The 23,044-nt window shown below is 42.4% G+C and overlaps 2 protein-coding genes across 7 annotated transcripts in view; both read right to left on the bottom strand.

The window, feature by feature from the left end:
* Nucleotides 1-23,044, bottom strand: part of LOC142112083 (SLAM family member 5-like) — a 346,313-nt gene that overhangs the window by 33,060 nt on the left and 290,209 nt on the right. The window lies entirely within an intron of this gene.
* The window catches only part of LOC142112075 (uncharacterized), a 97,809-nt gene that overhangs the window by 11,854 nt on the left and 62,911 nt on the right, over nucleotides 1-23,044 (bottom strand). For all 3 annotated transcript variants that reach the window (XM_075193920.1, XM_075193919.1, XM_075193921.1), the window contains one exon: nucleotides 946-1,344. In XM_075193920.1, the coding sequence (XP_075050021.1) occupies nucleotides 946-1,344 (399 nt within the window). The remainder of the gene's footprint in view (nucleotides 1-945; nucleotides 1,345-23,044) is intronic.

The following is a 23,044-nucleotide window of genomic DNA, read 5'->3' on the forward strand; positions in this document are numbered from 1 at the left end:
GGCGGTGGTACAGCTGCTTACAATCCGCCACACATCGCCAGTCATTTAACAATCCAGTCTCAAACCACCCTATACTAAATGCTGTGGTTGAGAGCACCAAACCGTCGGCGATGTGTCGCAATTTAAAGCCACCACCAAATACGATTTTTATTAAATCTACTTTAATCCACTTAATGTTCAGAAAAGGCACTGTTTCTTTTCTGGTCTACAGCATACTTGCCAACTTTTCCTTGTTGGCTTCAGGGAGATTCTGGGGAAGTGGGCGTGTGGCCCTGCCCCTTAAATGATTGTCACAATTTTGTCCAATTACAGCAGGGGGCTATGATGATGCTATATTTGCATCATTAAGCCCCCCCGCCATTTATCTATTGCAGGGGCGAGAACCGGGAGAATGCCCTGCTCTCCCGGGAGGTCTCCCAGAAATGTGGGAGTCTTCCGGACATTCCGGGACAGTAGGCAACTATGCGTTAAAGAAAAGCAGCTAAAGAAGTTTCTTTTACATTTCTGTCTCCATTACTGAAGTCATCTTGTCTTACCTGTCAGTCTTTGATTAAATCTTGGTCTCCATGAACATGGCCACCTCCATAGGCATCAATACATGGACATAGGACACAATTTCTGAACTGTGTCATCATGCCACAGATGGCGAAGCCAACCATGTCTTGTACTGGCTCAGCATCAGGGAGAATGCCAGACTCTTCAGGGAGTGAGGGAGATCACCCCTATTTCAGGGAGTCTCCCTGACATTCAGGGAGAGTTGACAAGTATGGTCTACAGTCAGCCCCACCCTGGCCCTCAATGTTTGGATGGAAAGGAAGCAAACCCTCTAATAACCATATAGGAGCTGCTTTTACCTGCAAGCCTCTCAAGATTGAAATGCCTTCAAACTGGTGCTCGGTAGACAGTCTATCTTAACTCTATAAACATATTACTATGAACACGTACCATATACTGTGAGGTTGACATATACATAATGCATTTCAATATCTGGACAAGTAATGAGGGCAAAATAGCTTCCGGTATCCTCTGCCCTCAGATCTTCAATACATAACATTGTTCCATTTTTACGCGGCTTCAGATGGTTGTTGGATTCTCCGCCTTGGATCTTCAAATCATTTTTAAACTCTGGCACCTTGTATGGTTTTTCATTGATTTCAATAAACCAGACAACATCATCAACAGGATCCAACGTTTTGCACAATTTTATAGACTGGTTTAGAAGACCAACCACTTCATACGGGCCAAATTTTATAGACTGGTTTAGAAGACCAACCACTTCATACGGGCCAAATTTTATAGACTGGTTTAGAAGACCAACCACTTCATACGGGCCATATATTAAACCTGTATTAAAAAGAAAAAATTGAACAACATTACTTTTTATCTCACCATGTTATATCTGTTGCATATTAACAGTGGTTTCGGTAGGCATGCCACCAACATTCCCTATTGCAAAACAGGAACAATTAACGTCAAATCTGACTGAACCGCACCCATCATCATCATCATCATATATTTATATAGCGCCACTAATTCCGCAGCGCTGTACAGAGAACTCACTCACATCAGTCCCTGCCCCATTGGAGCTTACAGTCTAAATTCCCTAACAAACGCACACAGAGAGACTAGGGTCAATTTGATAGCAGCCAATTAGCCTACTAGTACCCGGAGGAAACCCACGCAAACACGGGGAGAGCATACAAACTCCACACAGAAAAGGCCATGGTCGGGAATTGAACTCATGACCCCAGTGCTGTGAGGCAGAAGTGCTAACCACTTAGCCACTGTGCTGCCCATGTTTTGGTAACTCATTGCCTTTCAGTTGCTGGAGAGTTGTTGGCAGGGATGTACCCCATGGTGAAACAACAATTTGACATTTATTTAGGAAAAAATTACGGACCGCTGGCTTGTATGTCAGTGAGAAAAACTGCCCAATAAGAATAGCTGATAGGAATAATTACTACATTTTCAGGAGTCCTTTGAGGTGAGCATTACTACAGTTGGGAAGGGTAAGATGTGGCAGTAATGGGACTAGTTGCATCTGGCCCTATGCCTATATAATACCTTCCAACTGTTACACATTTGGAGAGACATTCCCGAATCACAGGGTGTGCCTTGTGCGAAAATGGGTAGAGTTTATCCCAAATTGGGCATTTTGGATGGATTTGGGCAGATCTGTGTGAGATTTGGCCAGATCAAGGGTGGGGCTTATTTTGAGACAAATGTACATGTTGGAATGCTGGAAGCTATGCTATATGATAATATAATTTAACTAGGTGGTAGTAGGTCTGTGTCAGCGACAGCTTTGGATTGTAAAAAGAGCTAATGTTACTGTTAAGGAGGAAGAGGACATGTTAAATATTTTCCTATGTGTACTCGCACGTTTATCATCATCATTATCATCTATTTATATAGCGCCACTTATTCCGCAGCGCTGTACAAAGAACTCACTCACATCAGTCCCTGCCCCATTGGAGTTTACAATCTAAATCCTCATAAACCCGCCCCTACTTCAGTTCTTTCACCACATTAAAATAACACACCACCCTCGCAGAGCTATTTGACCAATAGTTACTGTATCAAAGCGGTATTTTACTATATTCATATATATATATATATATATATATATATATATATATATATAACCCACAACAATAACCCATACTCACCATATATAAATACATAAATAAAAGTACTTCATATATATTCCAGTTCTGCACATCATCAAAGACTTTAAATTGTGGGGGTGCCACATGTAGAAAGTATAAGAAATAGACAGGGGACTCGCCAGCACTTCAATGCTATTTCTTATTTATTAATTCCCAAATAATACCTCTGACTGCTGTTTGGGAATGAATAAATAACACTCAGAGGCATTATCTGGGAATGTATAATAATAAATTGCATTGAAGTGCTGGTGAGTGTCCTGTCTATGGGTTAGTAGTGCAGGGAGATGCCGATGCACAGGGGCGTGGGTCAGCTCTGTATGTCGGCCAAGTGTGATGACATCATCATAGCTGGCCGAGCACCTTCACTGTGTATGTAACAGTCTTACGGCAAATGCAAATGACCTGGCGGAATCATTTTCCCCGCCCCCCTTGCCATCAAACCCTATATACCAATTGTTTTTAATTAAGTGTATACTCTATCTTAACTATTTTTCAAATTAACAATGCAATATTTTGGATTTCTTGATACTTCTTAGAGAGTGTTTTCATTTCTCTTTATTTCTAAGGAGGAACGAATAAATTTGTGAGTCAAATAAGTGATTTGACTCATGAATTCCGGGCAGGTCTCCTGGACTCCCGGGAGAGTAGAGTATTCTCCTGCAACTGCCCTCTTTCTAGTGGGCAGGATTTGGAGCCACCATGACACGATTCTCAAGGAATCGCATCATTTTGCATTAAAATTATGCGTTTGCTTTGTTGCGTTATAGGGGGCCAAAAGTGATACAATCCCCCGAGCCCCACCCCCACACACCCACCTCCCCCCGGGATCTCCCGGAGGCCACTATGAAAAAGTTGGCAAGTACGATATAGGTATTGACATATTTGGTGAATTTTGATCTGTTTTTGACATCTGGTGTAAACCACAAGTGTTTATCTAGCTTCACTATCACATGACGATTAATTTAGAACTATTGTGCACTTTTCTTGGGAATATTTTTGCTTCATTTTTTGAGAAACGTAAAAGCAAGTGAAAAAGTTTAAGTGATGTTGGCTAAATCATATTTAATGATTGTTGTGTATTAGCAAGATTTAAAGTGAATGGGCTACGTACATTCAGCAAATACATCAGTTATAGGGTTTTTCCTAAGTTACAAAAGGTCCAGAGCTAGGTCTTTTTTTAAGAGTATTTTACACTGTGCAAACGGCATTAAAAAAAACGTAACAGCACTGAAGATCTCAGGTTACACTGCTGTGAAGGCAGCTGATTTCTGAGACCGGAAGCTCTCGCTTTTTTCCTGTGCAAGCAAAAGAAATCTTTTTTGTTTCGTTTTAGAGTCTACACTGGCTATTTGATCAATTTTATACTATATCTGAGTTCATCTGAACTAAATTAGACTTATGAAATACGAGTTTTCTTTTCCTCTCAATCATTTCATATTTTTTATAATGTGCTCTTTACCTAACCTTGCTAAGGATATATCTTAAAGTGGTATATTAATAACCAGACTAGATGTGCCAAGTGGTTCTTATCTGCCGTCAAATTCTATGTATAGACCCTGTCAAATTAACACCTACATACTATATTCGTTTAAAGCTTTTGATTTATTTAAAAAAGTTTAATTTAATTTTCATTTGATTTTAGTGCATGGTTTTGTTCTTTCTCTGATTTTCTACTTGTCGATATGGTATATTTGGATATGTATTGTGACATCAGATGTAAAGTACAAGTGTTTACACAGCTTTCATATCACAGGGTGATTCAATTTTTTGAGAGACGTAAAGGCAAGTGTTCTGTAGTCTCCGAAATTGAACTCCTCTCAGGCCCCGTTGCGGGACGGATGACTCGTGAGGTGAGTAGCACACATGTCCCTAACGAAGAATTATATTAATTGGGTGCACTTATGTATGGCATAATATCAGTGTGATAATATCATAATGTGAATTGGTGCAGCACGGTGGCTCAGTGATTAGCACTTCTGCCTCACAGCACTGGGGTCATGAGTTCAATTCCTGACCATGGCCTTATCTGTGTGGAGTTTGTATGTTCTCCTCGTGTTTGCGTGGGTTTCCTCCGGGTGCTCCGGTTTCCTCCCACACTCCAAAAACATATTAGTAGGTTAATTGGCTGCTATCAAAATTGACCCTAGTTTTTCTCTCTGTCTGTCTGTGTATGTTAGAGAATTTAGACTGTAAGTTCCAATGGGGCAGGGATGTGAATGAGTTCTCTGTACAGCGCTGCGGAATCAGTGGCGCTATATAAATAAATGGTGATGATGATGATGATGAATTGGGGCATTATTGTGGCATAATGTGATTGGGGGCACCTCTGAGTGGCATAAAATTAATTGGGGCATTACTGTGGTATTATATGAACTGTGGGCACTTATGTGGGGCATAATTTGATTGGGGGCCCTTATGTGTTTCATAAAATGAACTAGGGGCATTACTGTGGCATAATAAGAATTGGGGCATTTATGTGTGACCTAAAATGGACTGGGGGCATTTATGTGGCATAATATGCACTGGGGGCTCTACTGTGTGGCATAAGAAGAATTGGGTGTACTACTGGGTGGCATAACACTAATTGATTGGGGGCACTTGTCTGGCATAATATGAGCTGGGGGCACACCTGGGGCGTGACTAGATTTTAGTCGGCACACTGTCTTTTAAGAGAAAATTATGCCATGCAAACTGAAAGTAAAACAAAAATCAGAACCAGCCCTGAGGTTATCAGATTACACTGCAGAGTGTTGTGACGAGAGCCGTGTTCTCTAACCGGAAGTTGTCAAATTTTTGTCCGTGCAGTTAAAAAAAATAGATTTCTTTAGGATCTACAATGGCTATTTGCTCAGTTTTATATTATATCTGAGTTAATCTAAGACTTACTAAGTATGACTTTTCTTCCTCTTCCCTCTTTATTTCAAACCTCTATCTTTAAATGCTCTGCGCTTAATCATGCTACGGGTGGATCTTAAAGGCACTGATACTTGTTACATGATTCTTGTTCTCCTGCTGTATCTGGACATGGTGGTCACCGTGACGTGGTTTATATGTTCTTGTCTGTGACTATAGACAGCTCGGGAGACAAAGGGGCCTGATTCTTAAAGAAAAGAAAAGCAAGAAAATAAGTAACTTTGCACCTGGGCAAAACCATGTTGCATTGGAGGGGGAAGTAAATTTGAAATGTGGGGACAGATTTATAGTGGGGGTAGGGCATGTCCTAGATCAACTTTACATGTCAGTGTAAAAATAAAGCTATCAAGTATTTGTGTACTCCATGACAAAGCAGCTAGTATTTAACTTATGTACAAAATAATAAACTAATTTGCACCCCTTGCATTGTGACATGGTTTGTCCCGGAGAAAATTTGCTCCTGTTATTTATAAATATTTTCTTAATTGTACACAGTGTATTTTCCCTTTTAATATAGTACTTCAATTCAATAATGTAGTAATTTATGTTTTTCATTAATTTAATGAGTTTGTGAGTAATAGGCACAGTGTTTTAACTGATAAACTTACAGATAGGGGGAGAGTCAATTGCCGGCAATGTGGTGCTCGGACATTGCGCTGCGGACGTTGCCAACTACGGCAACTACGGTAGAAATCTCCACTCATTTTCCTTGCACCTCTATGGAGATTCCAATCATAACATATATTTTTAACAGGTCATCTTCTTCAACAAAGCTCCTCATAAGAAGCCAGTTTCATTCAACTGTACGGGGGAGATTCAATTGTCTCCGAAACACCTCGCGCTGAATTGAATATCCTCATACAGTTTAAAGAAACTGACATATTCCTGGAGAGAAGTGGTTTCTTTGCTGGCCTTCTTGACACCAGGCCATCCTCCAAAATCTTTGCCTCACTGTGCGTGCAGATGCACTCACACCTGCCTGCTGCCATTCCTGAGCAAGCTCTGCACTGGTGGTGCCCCGATCCTGCACTGAATCAACTTTAGGAGACGGTCCTGATGCTTGCTGGACGTTCTTGGGTGCCCTGAAGCCTTCTTCCCAACTATTGAACCTCTCTCCTTGAAGTTCTTGATCCGATAAATGGTTGATTTAGGTGCATTCTTACTAGCAGCAATATCCTTGCCTGTGAAGCCTTTTTTGTGCAAAGCAATTATGACTGCACGTGTTTCCCTGCAGATAACCATTGTTAACAGAGGAAGAGCAATTATTTCAAGTATCGCCCTCCTATTAAAGTTTCCAGTCTGTTATTCTAACTCGATCAGCATGACAGAGTGATCTCCAGCCTTGTCCTCGTCAACACGCTCATCTGTGTTAATGAGAGAATCTCTGACCTGATGTCACCTGGTCCTTTTCTGGCATGGCTGAAATGCAGTGGAAATGTTGTTTTTTGGGATAAAGTTCATTGTCATGGCAAAGAGGGACTTTGAAATTAATTGCAGGTAGTTTTGGCCCAAGAATATTGTGTTACAGGTGCGGTTTTAGGACCCTGTGGGGGAAGAGGGAAGGCTGGCAAGATTTTGCTTTCAGGGACTGGCCCTACTTGTAGCATATAAAGTAGTGACCTTTGGCCAACCCATCAGACTAACTTCATCACTAATAATTTACCTTGAAGACTGTTGTGTTTACTGTATCCTCTCAATACCTTTAATATCATTGCAATAATCATCATCATCGGCTATTTATATCGCGGCACTAATTCCGCAGCGTGGTACAGAAAACTCACTCACATCAGTCCCTGCCCCATTGGAGCTTACTGTCTAAATTTCCTAACATACAAACTGAAAGAGACTAAGGTCAATTTAATAGCAGACAATTAACCTACAAGTATGTTTTTGGAGTGTGGGAGGAAACCGGAGCATCCGGAGTAAACCCACACGGGGAGAACATACAAAATACACACAGATACGGCCATGGGTGGGAATCAAACCCATGACCCCAGTGCTGTGAGGCAGAAGTGCTAACCACTAAGATCTTGCTTTACAAAATAACTGGGCTATTTATTTAAATGACAATTATTGCAGAGATAAGAGTCATTTTTTATTTATTGCTGCTAGATATTACCTTTCGCTGAAATTCGTGAGTATACTACCACTGCGGAAGCTCTCACGCAGCCGCCATAGAAATGAAAGCTTTGTTTGAGCTTCCTGTTACACTTCTATTACAAAAAAATAAATAAATTGAAAAAGGTATATCTACACTCTCCCCCTGCGGTGGCTGGGACAGTAGCCCTATGTATTTCTAAGAGATCCAAACTGAAAAAAACTTTTATAATATATTATTTTAACAAAACCTGCCTTGTGGCGGTACAAGCACGAAAGAGATTGTTGATAAATAGGCTCCTCAGATTAAATATCACTTCAGCACTGCCTGCAAAATGAGGCGCACCAGTGCACCTGCTCTATACTGTACTAGAAATGCCTCCAATCCGCCCAACTCACCCATGCTACCAGGGCGCGGTGGCGCTAACGGTGGGGTACAGCGGATTCAAAAATCTGCTCTTGCACTGCGCAATGGACAATTTGTTCCTTGTAAATGATTTCTACAGAGGGGGAGGGGGGAAAAGTGAGAGCAAACGTGAACTGGTCACAAATAATAAACAAGTACACATATAGTTTTTTATTAGAGGTGTAAAAAGATACATATTATGTAAACAATTCTTATCTCCAAATAGATGCACAGGAAGGAGAAGGAATAAGAGAGATTAAAAACTAAACAAATCTGTCATACAAACAAATAACAGCAGAAAGCCCTATACATAGTCGTTTCTGTAGGAAATAATCCAAGAGAAGAAAGGAGGGGCGAGAATCAGACCCACAACTGAATGCATTTTAATGGCTAATTCCCAAGTAAAAATTGTGGTAAAAAAACCACACAGGACACGGCCTACAGGGCATTACAGTAAACTATCAACCCAGTAGAGCATAGAACAAAGTAGGACAAGGCATGCTGATCAATACAAATAGAGTGCAGTAGATTAACAGTCCACTAGTGCTGAGGAGGCAAAAGGGGAGGACAGGATACTAAGAAGCAAAGGGTGGAAGGGGGAGAGAACTAAGGCAAGTTTTACCTGTGCCCCAGAGTGTGAGCGTAACTAACAGGATTAAAGCCAGTGAGGAGGGGAGACAAGGGAGAAGATGAGACTAAGGGTAGGGACCTAGAGATGAGGAAATCAAGTAGGGGAGCCAAGGGAAAAGGAGCAGCAAAATGAGGAGGACACGAGGATAAGAGGGCCCTGCTCACATGAGCTTACAATCTAGAAAGGAGGGCAGACTAACTAGAGACACAAAGCAGGGTGAGGGAAGTAGAGGTCTGGGGGATGAAGAAGAGCAGGTGGTAAGATGAACAGAGGGGGAAAGAGAAAGAGCGTGAGGAGTACTAAGACTGGTGAAGAGGGATCAAGAAGGGGTAGGTAGTGAAGGAAAGGGGGTAGGATAGACAGAGGAAGGGTAGGCTTCCCTGAACAGGTGGGGTTTAAGGGAGCGTTTGAAGATGTGCAGGCTAGGAGATAGCCTGATAGAGCGAGGGAGATCATTCCAGAGAAGGAGGTGCAGCATGGGAGAAGTCTTGGCCGTCCTTAGCTGACAGAAGGGAGTATGAATGGAGATAAGGTCGGAGACATACGGAGCAGTGGAGTTAACGAGGGCTTTGTAGGTGAGGGAGAGGAGTCTGAAGAGGATTCTGTAGCGGAGGGGCAGCCAGTGCAGTGCTTGAATGTATCTGTATGTTTCATTCATACAGACAATAACATATGTGGTGCAAAAGTCAATTTTCATTCAAAGAATCAGCACAGGTGAATCAATGAGGATATCTTCCAACGTATTATATTATATTATATTATACCGGAATATATCCTCATTGATACCTGTCAGCTCTGATTCTTTGAATGAAAACTAACTCTGCTCACATAAGCTATTGTCATCATATATGTACTTCTATATATATATACATGTGTGTGTATGTGTATTTAGCATGATCTGATCCCATTACCAGCCCAATTCTAGTAACTCTTACTGTTGAACTAGCCGCCCAATCAGATGGGATGGAACAATTAAGTATCACTTTTTTACCCCGTGTAGAAAAATATAAGGAAGCTCTACATAAGGTTAAGGAGAATTCAGTAGAAGGTAAAAAAAATGTCTTTAATTTGCCACATAGGTTATAGACAAGAGACAAACCAGAAGTGATAGAAAACGTTAAGGTTAATTTTGTCAGCAGTTAATAAACTTATGGAGTGTGGGAGGAAACCAGAGCACCCGGAAGAAACCCACTCCAACACGGGGAGAGCATACAACCTCTACACAGATAAGTCTCTGGTTAGGAAGCAGAGATGCCAATCATTGTACCACCATGATGTCATAACCCTGTAAGAATGGCCCTAGTTATCATACTGCATTGATGAGGATAATTTCTTTTTGTGGCAATAAAATGTCACTTATAGTCACAATCTAATAGCAGTGTTACCCCCAGCAGTAACCCTTTCATGTATAGGAAGACAATCAGCAGTATATAACCTATTAATATTATATTAGATAGAATATCTACAGTATTAGTTGAATCAACAAATCAAGTTGCACAAAGATTAGGATATTGCCTCATGTTTTATAAACAGTCCTAACTATGAATTCACAGCTCTTTAGACATAAATACTAACATACGGCTGACTGGGACAGTTTAAATAATAATCCTTTATATCCTACATCCTTATTCTTTTACATACTATAAAGACATGTATAGCTGAGGATTTATATAGTAAAATAATTCTAAAATTCATGGGACAAACAAACGGCTTCTCTTAAGACCACACACCGGGGAAGTTGAGGGGGGCAAGGTGTAAGAGCCACAGATCTACTGTCATAGATGATGGTACCGGGAACAAACTGTTTCCTTTGTCGAAGTCAGCAAATTGGATAAAGTCATTTCAATTAAAGTCTAGCAAACTTGGTTGTCTTTGTCTGAAAAGATGCGTACGGTACGCATCGACGTACAAGGGCACGCTACGGCGTGAAAGGGCGTACGCATCCACTACACGTGGCAGCAACAGTAATTGGTCTTTTACCATACATTCGCACAATCACGCATACTTATAAAATAGTACACATTAATGGTAGTTGCAACACATAGTCAGTTATGTCGAAATATAGTAGTATTTATATGTTATATCAGAGTTACATGCATATTAGTGAAATACACGGAACGGGTTGAAGGAATAACATCATGAGTGGTATCATAATGAACTTTGTTACATATCCTACTGTTTGGTTCACTCTGCGAGGGAATCGCAGAGTGCATACGCAAGTTATGAATGATAGGGAATTATGAACTACTTAAGACTAAGGAATCTTGGCGGAAAGAGCAGAGCATACCCCCTGCAGAGATGACCCCCTCCTTTGGATTCCTTAGGATGAACCAGCCAATGATTGACAACCCCTTGGACATTCCTTAGACCCGGACCAATAGATGCAAGCTATACCATCTTCATTGTATTACTGTATTTGATTGTGTATATAAGCAGCAGCTTGTGATCCAGAGTGCATCTTGTCCCCAGACTTCAGGATTGAATGACTGCACTGGATCCAGAGCACCTGCGATAAGTAACGGCTGTATTTACTATTACTTCTCTTGAGCATATTATTCTACTATTTGCGAATAAATCTTTGTGCGTTGGAAACACAAATCGAGGTTCGACAATCGTTATTGGTTAGCGACAATACGCACATAACAATTTGGGGGCTCGTGAGCTTTGGAGGTTTCGTTGCCGATGATACGCAAGACCAACGGATTTCGGTTCCTCAACAAAGGGTGGAGACGCGTCATAAACGGGTAAGAACGCATGGTGTTCAAAACCTGAATTTTACTCTGTGTTGTGAAACCGAATGTCCGTTTTGCATTATCTAGGGCACGCTAACTAGAACCTAGGGACAAAAGAGAAAACTGTTTCTTTTTTCTGTCATTGTGCGTTTTAACCGTATTACATTGCTTTGCGTATGTGTATTCCCTGCTGTGCGTACGCGGACTTCCGGTAGATTTGCCACGTGGTTAAACAATCGTCTTGATAGTTATTATATGTGCATAATATAATTACTTGTGAAAGCCTCTGAGATATCATTACTGTTGTTGGGAACTTTTGATTTTCTGCGCAGAAAAGGTGTATAGTGTGTGATGTTGTAACGTAGATACACTGTTCATTATTCATTGTGCTCAGTTGCTGTCTGACGAGGCGGATTGCCCAACTGAAGGACGGTATACAGGGCAGGTATACCGAATGCGAAAACCGGGTTTTCGCAAAGCGCTACCAATAGATCGCAAGGTTTGCTAAGAATTAGTATTGGTAGGCAGTGCGATCTAACCGCATCTTGAGTGCGAATTGGTGAAGCAGCTAGGAGGAATTATATTGGAAAGGCTGGTTGATTGTATTGACTTTGTTCTCCCAGTTATAATAAACTCAGCAGATTTTGTGGTTGAGCCAGGGTATCGAGGAGCTGATAGCCCTTGGGGCCCACAGTGATATTTCTGTATTAGGGATCCTCGCCAGGGGCGAGAAAAGCGAGTGAACGCGGCTAAAGGAAATACGTTGACCGAGCATTAGAGATCTCTAGGTGTGATTGTAGCAAAAGAGTTGGTATATTGTTCAACATGGGTGCTAAGCATACGCTAGAGATGGTCAGTGTACTGCCTAAGGAAGGCCCTATTGGTTCAGCGAGGTTTCTCATGTGTAAGAAATATGGTGCATACGCAACTGTGTATTGTGACACGTGGGTCAAGATGACCAAAACTTGTGATAGGCCTTTCCCAACAATAGGAAGTTTTAATGCAGAGGTACTAAATACTGTAAAAGATAAAGTATGGTTGATTACCTCAACGAAAGTGAGGAATAAACATAATGATTGTTTAAAATTGTGGCAAATGGAAGGTAACACGTGGCAGAGCAGCGAATGCAAACCGGAAGTAGGCGTGACCAAAAGCGCGTGCAAGGCGGATGTAACCGTTGCGAAGCGTGGCGAACTCAGCGCAAGCGCGCCCCCGCCACCTTATGTACAGCCGTTGTTAAAACTGAAAATAGAAAAATTGCTAAGTTGTATCCTGTTTTAAGCCAGTTTAAATCAAGTGTATCTGAAAGTGAAGATGAACCCACTGTGATTTCGGCCATTGCCCATGCTGTTAGTGTACTAGAGGCTCAGCGCAAGTACGAGAAAATGGCTGAGATAGATGAGAGTAGCGTGATCACTAGGAGTGAAAGCGTTCTAAATCTAGAACCAGCAAATCCTGTAGTGTCCCCTGAAGTCAGTGCACCAGAGGGTGCGTTCCCGGTCCGCACAATATCAGTTCCCAATGGGAAACCGGATAAGGATGGTGTAGTTCCTTTAAGAAATGTTACAATGCATTGTCCCTGGACTAGATCAGAATTACGTTCCATTATGACTGAATTCCCAGATCCTAGAAAAGAGTTGGCTAAATGTCAGAAATTTGTTAAAGACTTAGGAAATGCCCACGAACCAACCAATAAGGATTGGCGTGTAGTGTTGAGGGCGTGTCTTGCTCCCAATACTAACATACAAAAATTCATTGAAGATTGTTTGTTGAAGGAAGATGACACCTTGACTGATGAGATTAACCAAAAGAATATAGAACAAATTGTCAAACACTTAGCCATCTATTTTCCAGTAGTAGTAAATTGGAGTAAGATTTTCACCATTAAACAAAAGGATAGTGAAACAGCAGCAGATTACTTCACTAGAGCTATAGCAGCGATAACACGGTTTACTGGGATATCCAACATAAGTGAGGACCCACATCACAGAGAGGTAGCTGTAGGGGTACTGATGGATGGCCTTAGAGAAAATGTAAAGACGAGAGTACAAACCACATTACCTAATTGGAGAGGCGTCACGGTAGACTCTCTTAGGGAGTCTGCTGTGGAGCATGACAAAAACCTTTTTAGAAAAAGGAAGGAGAAAAGTGATAGGTTAATGACGGTAAGTATACAGGCTCTAGAAAGGGTGCATACACGACCACCAGCATACAACCCATATAACAAGAAACCTAAAGTGATCAGGTGTTTCAACTGTAACGAGGAAGGACATTACGCTAGAGATTGTAAAAAGGAAAGACTCAATACACAGAAAGGTGGGTCACATAGATATCCTCCAAGGAGGGATTCACATAGACTAGAAGACTCACATCTACCCGCGCATATTATGGCAGCAAATGCTGCGCGGGAAATCAATAGTCAGCGCTAGGGGTCAGGTCATACCTGTAGTCTACAGCCAGTGAGGTTAACTGAGAGTCAGAGTGAAGAACCAACAATGATAGTTGACATAGCTGGTAGGAAACAAACTTTTCTTGTAGATACAGGGGCGGCCCGATCTGTGATAACCTCTCCTTTCAATCTACAGGTGACCAGTAAAACTATTCCAGCTATGGGGGTAACGGGAAAAGTGTTACATTATCCTCTAACTAAACCCGCTGAAGTTACTATCGGCCCTCTGCAAACTAAGAATTCGTTTCTCTTAGCTGCAGCGGCTCCTACTAACTTGCTAGGGAGAGACTTGTTATGTAAAATGGGATGTGTCATATACTGTACTTCAGATGGTGTGTTCCTAGACATACCCGAGAAGGTTGCACATGAGGTACAGGACATATTGGACACCCCTCAAAGGTTAATGTTACACTCTCCTGTTATAGAACAAAGTCCATCTCAAGTAAAGGGGATGTTGCTGGAAATACCAGGTTCCCTATGGACTAGAGATGGACAGGACACTGGACTGATGGCAAACGTAGCCCCTGTCATGGTCAATCTAAAAAGTGGTAGGATAGCTCCAAAAATCCCACAGTATCCATTAAAACCAGAGGTGGAACTAGGGGTATATCCTGTTATTGAGAGGCTGTTACAACAAGGGATTTTAATCCGTACAGCCAGTACAGCAAATAGTCCCATCTTCCCTGTGAAAAAGAGTGGGGGGAGGGGCTATAGATTAGTCCAGGACTTAAGGGGACTTAACAAAGTTGTTGAGAGCCAATTCCTCGTAGTGCCAAATCCAGCTGTCATCCTCATGCAGATTCCACCGTCTGCCAGTCATTTTACTGTCATTGATCTATGTTCTGCTTTCTTCTCAGTCCCTCTTCAGCCTGACTGCCAATACCTTTTTGCATTCTCCTACAGGGGAGTGCAATACACATGGACCAGACTACCCCAGGGGTTCATTGACAGCCCCAGTATTTTCTCCCAAGCCTTACATGACTGTTTGCAATCCTTTCAACCCCACAATGGGTCTGTTCTAATTCAATATGTGGACGATTTGTTGTTGTGCTCTGATTCTTTTATGTCATGTTTGCATGATACTAAATTGTTGTTGCTTCATCTTTCACAAACAGGGCACAAGGTGGCAAAGGATAAATTACAGCCATGTCAGACTAAGGTCAAATACTTAGGACACTGCCTCACTAAGGGGCTAAGACACCTGACAACCGACAGAATTGAGGCCATACAACACATGACTCTGCCGCAGAGCCAGAAGCAGATTCGTACTTTCTTGGGGATGTGTGGATACTGTAGATCCTGGATCCCAGGTTTTTCTATTCTGGCATTACCATTGCAGGAGCTAGTCTCTTCCTCAAAACCAGAACGTGTTGTACACACAGAAGAGTCAGAGCAAGCGTTCTTTAACCTTAAAGATAGTCTGACTAGAGCACCTGCATTGGGAATACCTGATTATGAAAAGCCTTTTGTGCTATTTTGTACAGAAGCTGATGGCTGTGCAGCAGGTGTCCTCGCACAGAAACATGGTGACGCTAGCAGACCAGTAGCATACTACAGTGCACAATTAGACAATGTGGCAAGATCACTCCCAACATGTCTCAGAAGTGTAGCAGCAACGGCTCTTCTGGTGAGTAAGAGCGAGGACGTAGTATTAGGACATAATTCAACCATCTATACACCCCATGCTGTATCAGCTCTGTTAAATTCAGCCCAAACCAGACATGTTTCTTCAGCTAGATTCACAAAGTGGGAACTAGCCCTGATGGCACCCTCAAACATCACCATCAAACGATGTAACACCTTAAATCCAGCTACATACCTTCCGTATGTGTCTCTAGAGACACAAAGGGTGGGAGGTGAGGAGACCCTGGTTGATGATGAGTTAGGCAAGAATACTGACACGCATGACTGTATGGAACACCTGAATCAGACCTTTACTGCAAGGCCCGACATACGTGACACCCCCTTAGAAAATGTTGATTTTACGTTTTATACAGACGGAAGTTGCCATAGACAGACAGAGACAGGAGAGCTATGTACTGGTTACGCTGTTGTAGAGGATCAGGATGTGGTAGAAGCTGAACCCCTTGGTCCACCTCACTCAGCCCAGGTGGCGGAACTAGTAGCACTAAGGAGAGCGTGTGAATTAGCAGAGGGTAAATCAGCCAATATATATACTGACTCTAGGTACGCCTTCGGGGTAGTGCACGATTTTGGGGCCCTTTGGCATCTTAGAAACTTTACGACAGCAGCAGGTACACCAGTGGCACACTCACAACACATAAAAGGACTTCTGACAGTGATACAGTTACCCAGAACAGTAGCCGTCATAAAGTGCAAAGCCTATACCTTTGAAGAAGACCCAGTGTCATTGGGCAACAACAGGGCAGACGAAGCGGCTAAATGGGCAGCAGGGCAACCTATGACCGTATCGACCGAGACTATGATGGTTTTTCAGACATTAGACATGCAGAAATTAATTGAAATGCAAGATTTGTGTTCCCTGCAGGAAAAGGCGGTCTGGAAGGCGAAGGGATGTGGTCAAGAGTCCTCAGGACTCTGGAGGGATGGACAAGGTAAGCCTGTAGCTCCCCGAACATACTATCCAAGCCTGGCTGAAGCAGCACACGGTCTGACTCACCTGGGTAAAGAAGGTATGTGCAAATTGGTGAGAGCATACTGGTGTGCTCCCAGGTTTTCCTCTCAGGCTGGTAAGAAAGCAATGTCATGTCTTACTTGTTTGAGGAAAAATGTTGGGAAAACTATTCCAACTGAGCCATCCCACATCCCTCCTACAGACGGACCTTTCCAGGTAATACAAATTGACTATATCCAATTACCACCGTGCAGGAATTTAAAGTATGTGTTAGTGTGTATTGATGTGTTTTCCGGTTGGGTAGAAGCATATCCGGCAGCCACTAATACTACTGTGTTCACTGCAAAGAAAATTGCACAAGACTTTGTGTGTAGGTTCGGTATCCCTAGAATCATTAAAAGTGATAGGGGTACCCATTTTACTGGTGATATCTTCCAAAATATGTGTAAACTCATGGGAATCAGTAGCAGACTTCACACCCCTTACCGACCACAAGCCAGTGGTAAGGTGGAGAGAGTAAACGGTACTATAAAGAACAAGCTGGGTAAGATAATGGCTGAAACTGGGTTGGCATGGCCTGAGGCTTTGCCGTTGGTCCTCCATAGCATTCGAACCACTCCTAGACCTCCTCTTAATCTGTCCCCCTTTGAGATACTGTTCGGACGACAACCTCATTTGATAGTGAGTCCACAAGACGACTTGAAGTGTAATAATGAAGTGACTGTACAATATCTTATAAGAATGAGTAGACAGCTGAAACAACAACAACAAAAACTAAAAATGCTGTCACCTGGTATGCCAGAGACGAACTGTCATGATGTTGAACCTGGAGATTATGTTATGATCCGCAATTTCTTACGTTCAGGTTGTTTAACAGACCGTTGGGAAGGCCCGTACCAAGTGCTGCTGACCAGTACTACATCACTGAAGGTTGCAGAGAGAGACACTTGGGTCCATTCCACCCACTGCAGGAGAGTCCACAATCCGGAGAAAGTGCAAGACAAAACTCAGACCGACGACATAGAGCTGTCACTTGTGAGCCTGTTCCGGGAGACCTAAAGCCTGCAGTTGAGACACCTGAACCAGAGACGTTGCCTCAGAACTATCTTTCCAGCGATGGAGTGGCGGTTTTTGTTTTTCTTTTGTTCCAGGATTTTCCTTGTTTTTACTTTTTCTAGGACATTATATTTTTGTGAAGGAGGATGGAGGACAGAGGAGAGTTCTGGGAGTGATACGGATGAAATGGAGGCCGAAGAAAAGTTAATAGGATACTCTGAGCAGCCCATTATCAAACTTGGTCCAGGGGTTATGAAAAGGTCTGCTAGCTCAGGAACTCGGAGGCAGTGTGAGGGGCTATTGTCTGATGAGTATTGTATCTGCAAGTTCTGCGACTCCCTAGTTGAAGAGAGATGCATCCAACGATGCCAGTCCCCCAGTACTCTGAATATAGGCGGGCATCCTTTGGAGGATTATCAATCCCTGGTGGGTAAGGTGCTAAACCAAACCGAGTGTTGGGTGTGCTCTCACGTGCCTCAAGGGCAACATAACATAGGACTAGTGCCATTCCCCCTAAACATATCCGAAGTACTCGAATTGAGGGGTGGGAGGCCCATAGAAGGGAGGTACAATAACACTAGGTCCCCTAGTCTGACGCTTCGACAATACTCCATAGGCAGATCTTTGCTGTGCTTAAACATATCTCATGCAAAGCACCTGGAGAATTGGGAGGCTGACCTATCAGATCAGACAATGGCTCGCCACACTCATTTTAGAGGAAGACTCACAAGGTCACTACTAGGCAGGAATGTTGATGGAAATCACAAGTTAGGGCGTATAACCAAACATAAGAAGGTATCCATTGGAAAAGTCTCTACAGATAAATGTGAAAATGTCATTAATGCCGACACGTGTCTAGAGCAGATGGAGACACTAGGCATGGGTAGTTTTGTCAAAACTCTGTGTGATATATTTCATGGGCATACTGTTCCTTATGTTCTCCCTGAGGATGTGTATTTTGTTTGTGGAAGAAAAGCTTATTCCTGGGTGACTCCGAGTTCCAAGGGCTTGTGTTTCTTAGCTAAACTGGTTCCTGAAATCATGACTATTACTCATGAAGAAATGGTTGATATTCACAAGACTACATCACCACCATACATACACACACAGTATGAACACTGTGGCAAGAGAAATATGATTCCTGGTGAGGAACCCATAGCTACAAAATTGATTAGTGAAACTGCTGGTTTCCAAGTTATGGTTGCTCTAGATCTCACCAGGACCGCTCGGGGAACATTAAACTTTAAATATATCCAAGACCTAGCCAAATTAATAGATAATATCACCGAGATGTATGATGACACTTTCAGGTATACTGGAAGGGAGCTACAAGCGTACAAGAAGGAGTTGGTGCAACATAGACTGGTACTAAATTATCTCACCTCTATTACTGGTGGGTACTGTGTGACACTGGCCACCCAGTTCGGTGTCAAATGTTGCACGTACATTACTAATAAGACTGATGACCCTAAAGAGGTTATAGACCGGAAGATGGATGAAATTTTACAGCTGAAATGGGAATTTCGAAAGAGCCACAATTCTTCTTTATATGAGGTCGGGGAAAAGGTGGCGGGTTGGTTCTCGTGGTTGAACCCGGTGAAATGGTTCTCCGGTCTGGGGGAGTGGGTACAAGAAATGGTTGCTAGTGTAGGTAAGCTCCTTCTCCTTATACTGGGTGTCATCTTAGCAATTGGTTTAGTTGTCAAATGTGTTCCTACTGTGTTGAAGTGTGGAAAACGGTCTCATGGGAGTAACACTGAGAAAGAGACTGAAAGGGTGGTACCAGATACTGAGATCATGGTCTGTGAAGAAGTATTGTATAATCCTGAACTTGAAACGGTGATTGGGTGATAGTTTATTACACTATCAAAGGGTGGAGCTGTCGAAGTCAGCAAATTGGATAAAGTCATTTCAAATAAAGTCTAGCAAACTTGGTTGTCTTTGTCTGAAAAGATGTGTACGGTACGCATCGACGTACAAGGGCACGCTACGGCGTGAAAGGGCGTACGCATCCACTACACGTGGCAGCAACAGTAATTGGTCTTTTACCATACATTCGCACAATCACGCATACTTATAAAATAGTACACATTAATGGTAGTTGCAACACATAGTCAGTTATGTCGAAATATAGTAGTATTTATATGTTATATCAGAGTTACATGCATATTAGTGAAATACACGGAACGGGTTGAAGGAATAACATCATGAGTGGTATCATAATGAACCTTGTTACATATCCTACTGTTTGGTTCACTCTGCGAGGGAATTGCAGAGTGCATACGCAAGTTATGAATGATAGGGAATTATGAACTACTTAAGACTAAGGAATCCTGGCGGGAAAAGCAGAGCATACCCCCTGCAGAGATGACCCCCTCCTTTGGATTCCTTAGGATGAACCAGCCAATGATTGACAGCCCCTTGGACATTCCTTAGACCCGGACCAATAGATGCAAGCTATACCATCTTCATTGTATTACTGTATTTGATTGTGTATATAAGCAGCAGCTTGTGATCCAGAGTGCAGACATCTTGTCCCCAGACTTCAGGATTGAATGACTGCACTGGATCCAGAGCGCCTGCGATAAGTAACGGCTGTATTTACTATTACTTCGCTTGAGCATATTATTCTACTTATTGCGAATAAATCTTTGTGCTTTGGAAACACAAATTGAGGTTCGACAATCGTTATTGGTTAGCGACAATACGCACATAACACCTTGATCTCTGTTTTACTCTGCAGACGGCAGGGAGGACCTCGGCTGTGTACAATCCAGTAAACTTATTTAGATATTGTTGCTCCACCCTTTTCCCATCTTATCATAGTTATAATGCAATTTACTTGTATCTGAAATACTATTTTTCAATACATATTAACTTATGAAGCCCAAAGAATTTACTGTACACTTTATTTGTGTTTGGTGTCCTAACTAGAGATGCTCAGGCTCGGTTCCTCGAGAACCGAACACACCCGAACTTAGGGGATCCGAGTACCGAGCCCGGTAATGTCGCGCGCCCTCGGAATTGAAAACGAGGCAAAACGTCATTGTGACGTTGTCGGATCTCGGATCTCGTGAGTTTTGAATTCCTTTTTAAGATCCAACATAGAGAGGGGTGGGAGGGAGGACGGACCTCCATTTTTCTTTTCTGCCCCTGCTGTGTGCCAATGTATATCACTGCTCCCAGTGAAAAGATCTTGTAAGTGGGAGTGGTCTACCTTCTGATTTATTAAATGGGACTGGTTTGGGGCAGCGTGGCCCAGAGTTTTCACAGGTGGGAGGGAACAGCACGGTCTGACAACTATGCCAAATCTGGTGGTACAGTCCTGGTTTTGCTGGATCTCGCCACAGCTGCAGAGCCAGTTGGGTGGTATGTCCCACTTCACGTGACTCTTCTTGTGTGCACCTAACAGTGGTGAGTGCAGCATTGCCAGTGTGTTCGAAGGAGAAGGGTATGGGGGTGGTCTATCACCGTCTAATGCATGTCCCTTCCTCATGCCAATTTGACCACAAATATCAATTCATCAACACACCTAAACTGCTAGAACACTTTAACAATATTTTATAGGACCACTTTAAGTCTCCAATTTGCCTCTGCAATTCGTTAACTTTAACTTTTCTATTTTCCTTCTAAAAAAACTCCCTGGTCTGTCAATCTTCCATCCGAAAAAGCGAAACTTTGCACCAGGGAATTTGCCACCTTCTTGACCGAAGTAATACAAGTAACTATATACATTGGCACATCCACGCAAAAATAGGAACGTAAACTCATGTTGAAACCCCAGTGGTGCACTGATGCAGATAATCTGCGTCGGCTGAAAAGATTGTGACTCTGTAAACTCTATGGAGATCCTGATGGTGACTGCGTACACACTGCAGGAATTGGAAGGATGTCGCTCCATAGCTGAACGAGATTTATAGTTCTGCTCAACAATCAAATCAAACGTTGGCCGATGCTTTGGAACGACTATCGTTCATAGTCTAAGGGCTAGATTTACTAAGCTGCGGGTTTGAAAAAGTGGGGATGTTGCCTATAGCAACCAACCAGATTCTAGCTGTCATTTTGTAGATAGTACTAAATAAATGAAAGCTGAGATCTGATTGGTTGCTATAGGCAACATCCCCACTTTTTCAAACCCGCAGCTTAGTAAATCTAGCCCCAAGTGTACACACTAAAGCAATATCGGGCTGATTGGTCATTTATCGAGTGATTGGCCCGATATTTGGTGGAAAACATTGTAGTTTGTACCCAGCCTTAGAAGTGATTGGGTGTCCAGAAGGACAACCAATTACTATTCACATGTAACCCATGTGCTCCATTTCTGAATCTCTAAGAATGTTTTAGGACAGTGTTGGCTAACCTGTGACACTCCAGGTGTTGCGAAACTACAAGTCCCAGCATGTTTTGCCAATATATAGCAGCTTATTGCTGGAAGGGTATGCTGGGATTTTTAGTTTCACAACACCTGGTGTGTCACAGGTTAGCCAACACTGCTTTAGGAGCAGGTGCCCGGTAATGTAGAAACAACTTCAGTGGCCTCCTAAGCACAGGACAGATTCTACAGGAGTGACTGTGAAATGGTTCATCAATGGGCACAGGGGTTAGAATTTTGAGAAAATAAACTCTAAAATTGAATTGTTTTTAAGTAGAAAAAAAATTGTCAGCAGAAAACCAGGACAGATGGGAACAAACTCGGGGTGTCAAGACCTTGAACACATGGGTTTAGCTGCTAGATCCCCTTTTCATCCAAACTGTTTTTACTATTGCTGGATTATAGTGTGTTAACCAGGTATGCATGTATTTTGTGTCTATTAGATATTCGTAAATTATGCCAATTGGGTTCATAACTATAATGTTATCCTTATTACTAGTGTCTTGTAATGCAGTAATTCTGAACTTGCCATTTTGTAAGAGAGAATCTACATACAGAGAATCCCATGCTAATTAGCCTTTGTATTAGGCAGAAGTGTTATCTTGATGGGCACATTCTAAGGGTGGGGCTGTTTGTTAGTGAGCTCAGGACTGAGGGGGTTGACAGACAAACAGAACTGGTAAGAGAGGGGTTTAAAAGTGAGTCACTGCAGGACTAACTAGAAGTCTCTATTCCTGTAGGACTGGTGCCTGTGTGTACAGCAAAATCTCTGTGGATTGGGCTTTCCTTGTGCACCTGCCAAAAGCAGAATGACATCAAACTCAATCCCTACCACGTGGGTAAAGGAGTAAAATCTCAGCATCCAGGAATGCACATTGCAGTGATAAAAGTGCTGGTGTGGTAATGAAGTGTATAGTTAGCAGTGCAGTGAACACCCTGGTGTTGTTGCATTTTTGCTATTATTGTTTGTGGTGTTTTATTATATCTGTTAACCATTATTTGTCTAGGTGATTTATTTAACCCATGTTGAGGTTCCATTTCTGCATTCCACACACTCTGTCATACTCTAAAAACACTTTGTCATATACTTTTTGGAGTGATAACATAATTCATACATTATAAG

This window comes from Mixophyes fleayi, assembly GCF_038048845.1.
Source record: "Mixophyes fleayi isolate aMixFle1 chromosome 12 unlocalized genomic scaffold, aMixFle1.hap1 SUPER_12_unloc_2, whole genome shotgun sequence".
NCBI lineage: Eukaryota > Metazoa > Chordata > Amphibia > Anura > Limnodynastidae > Mixophyes > Mixophyes fleayi.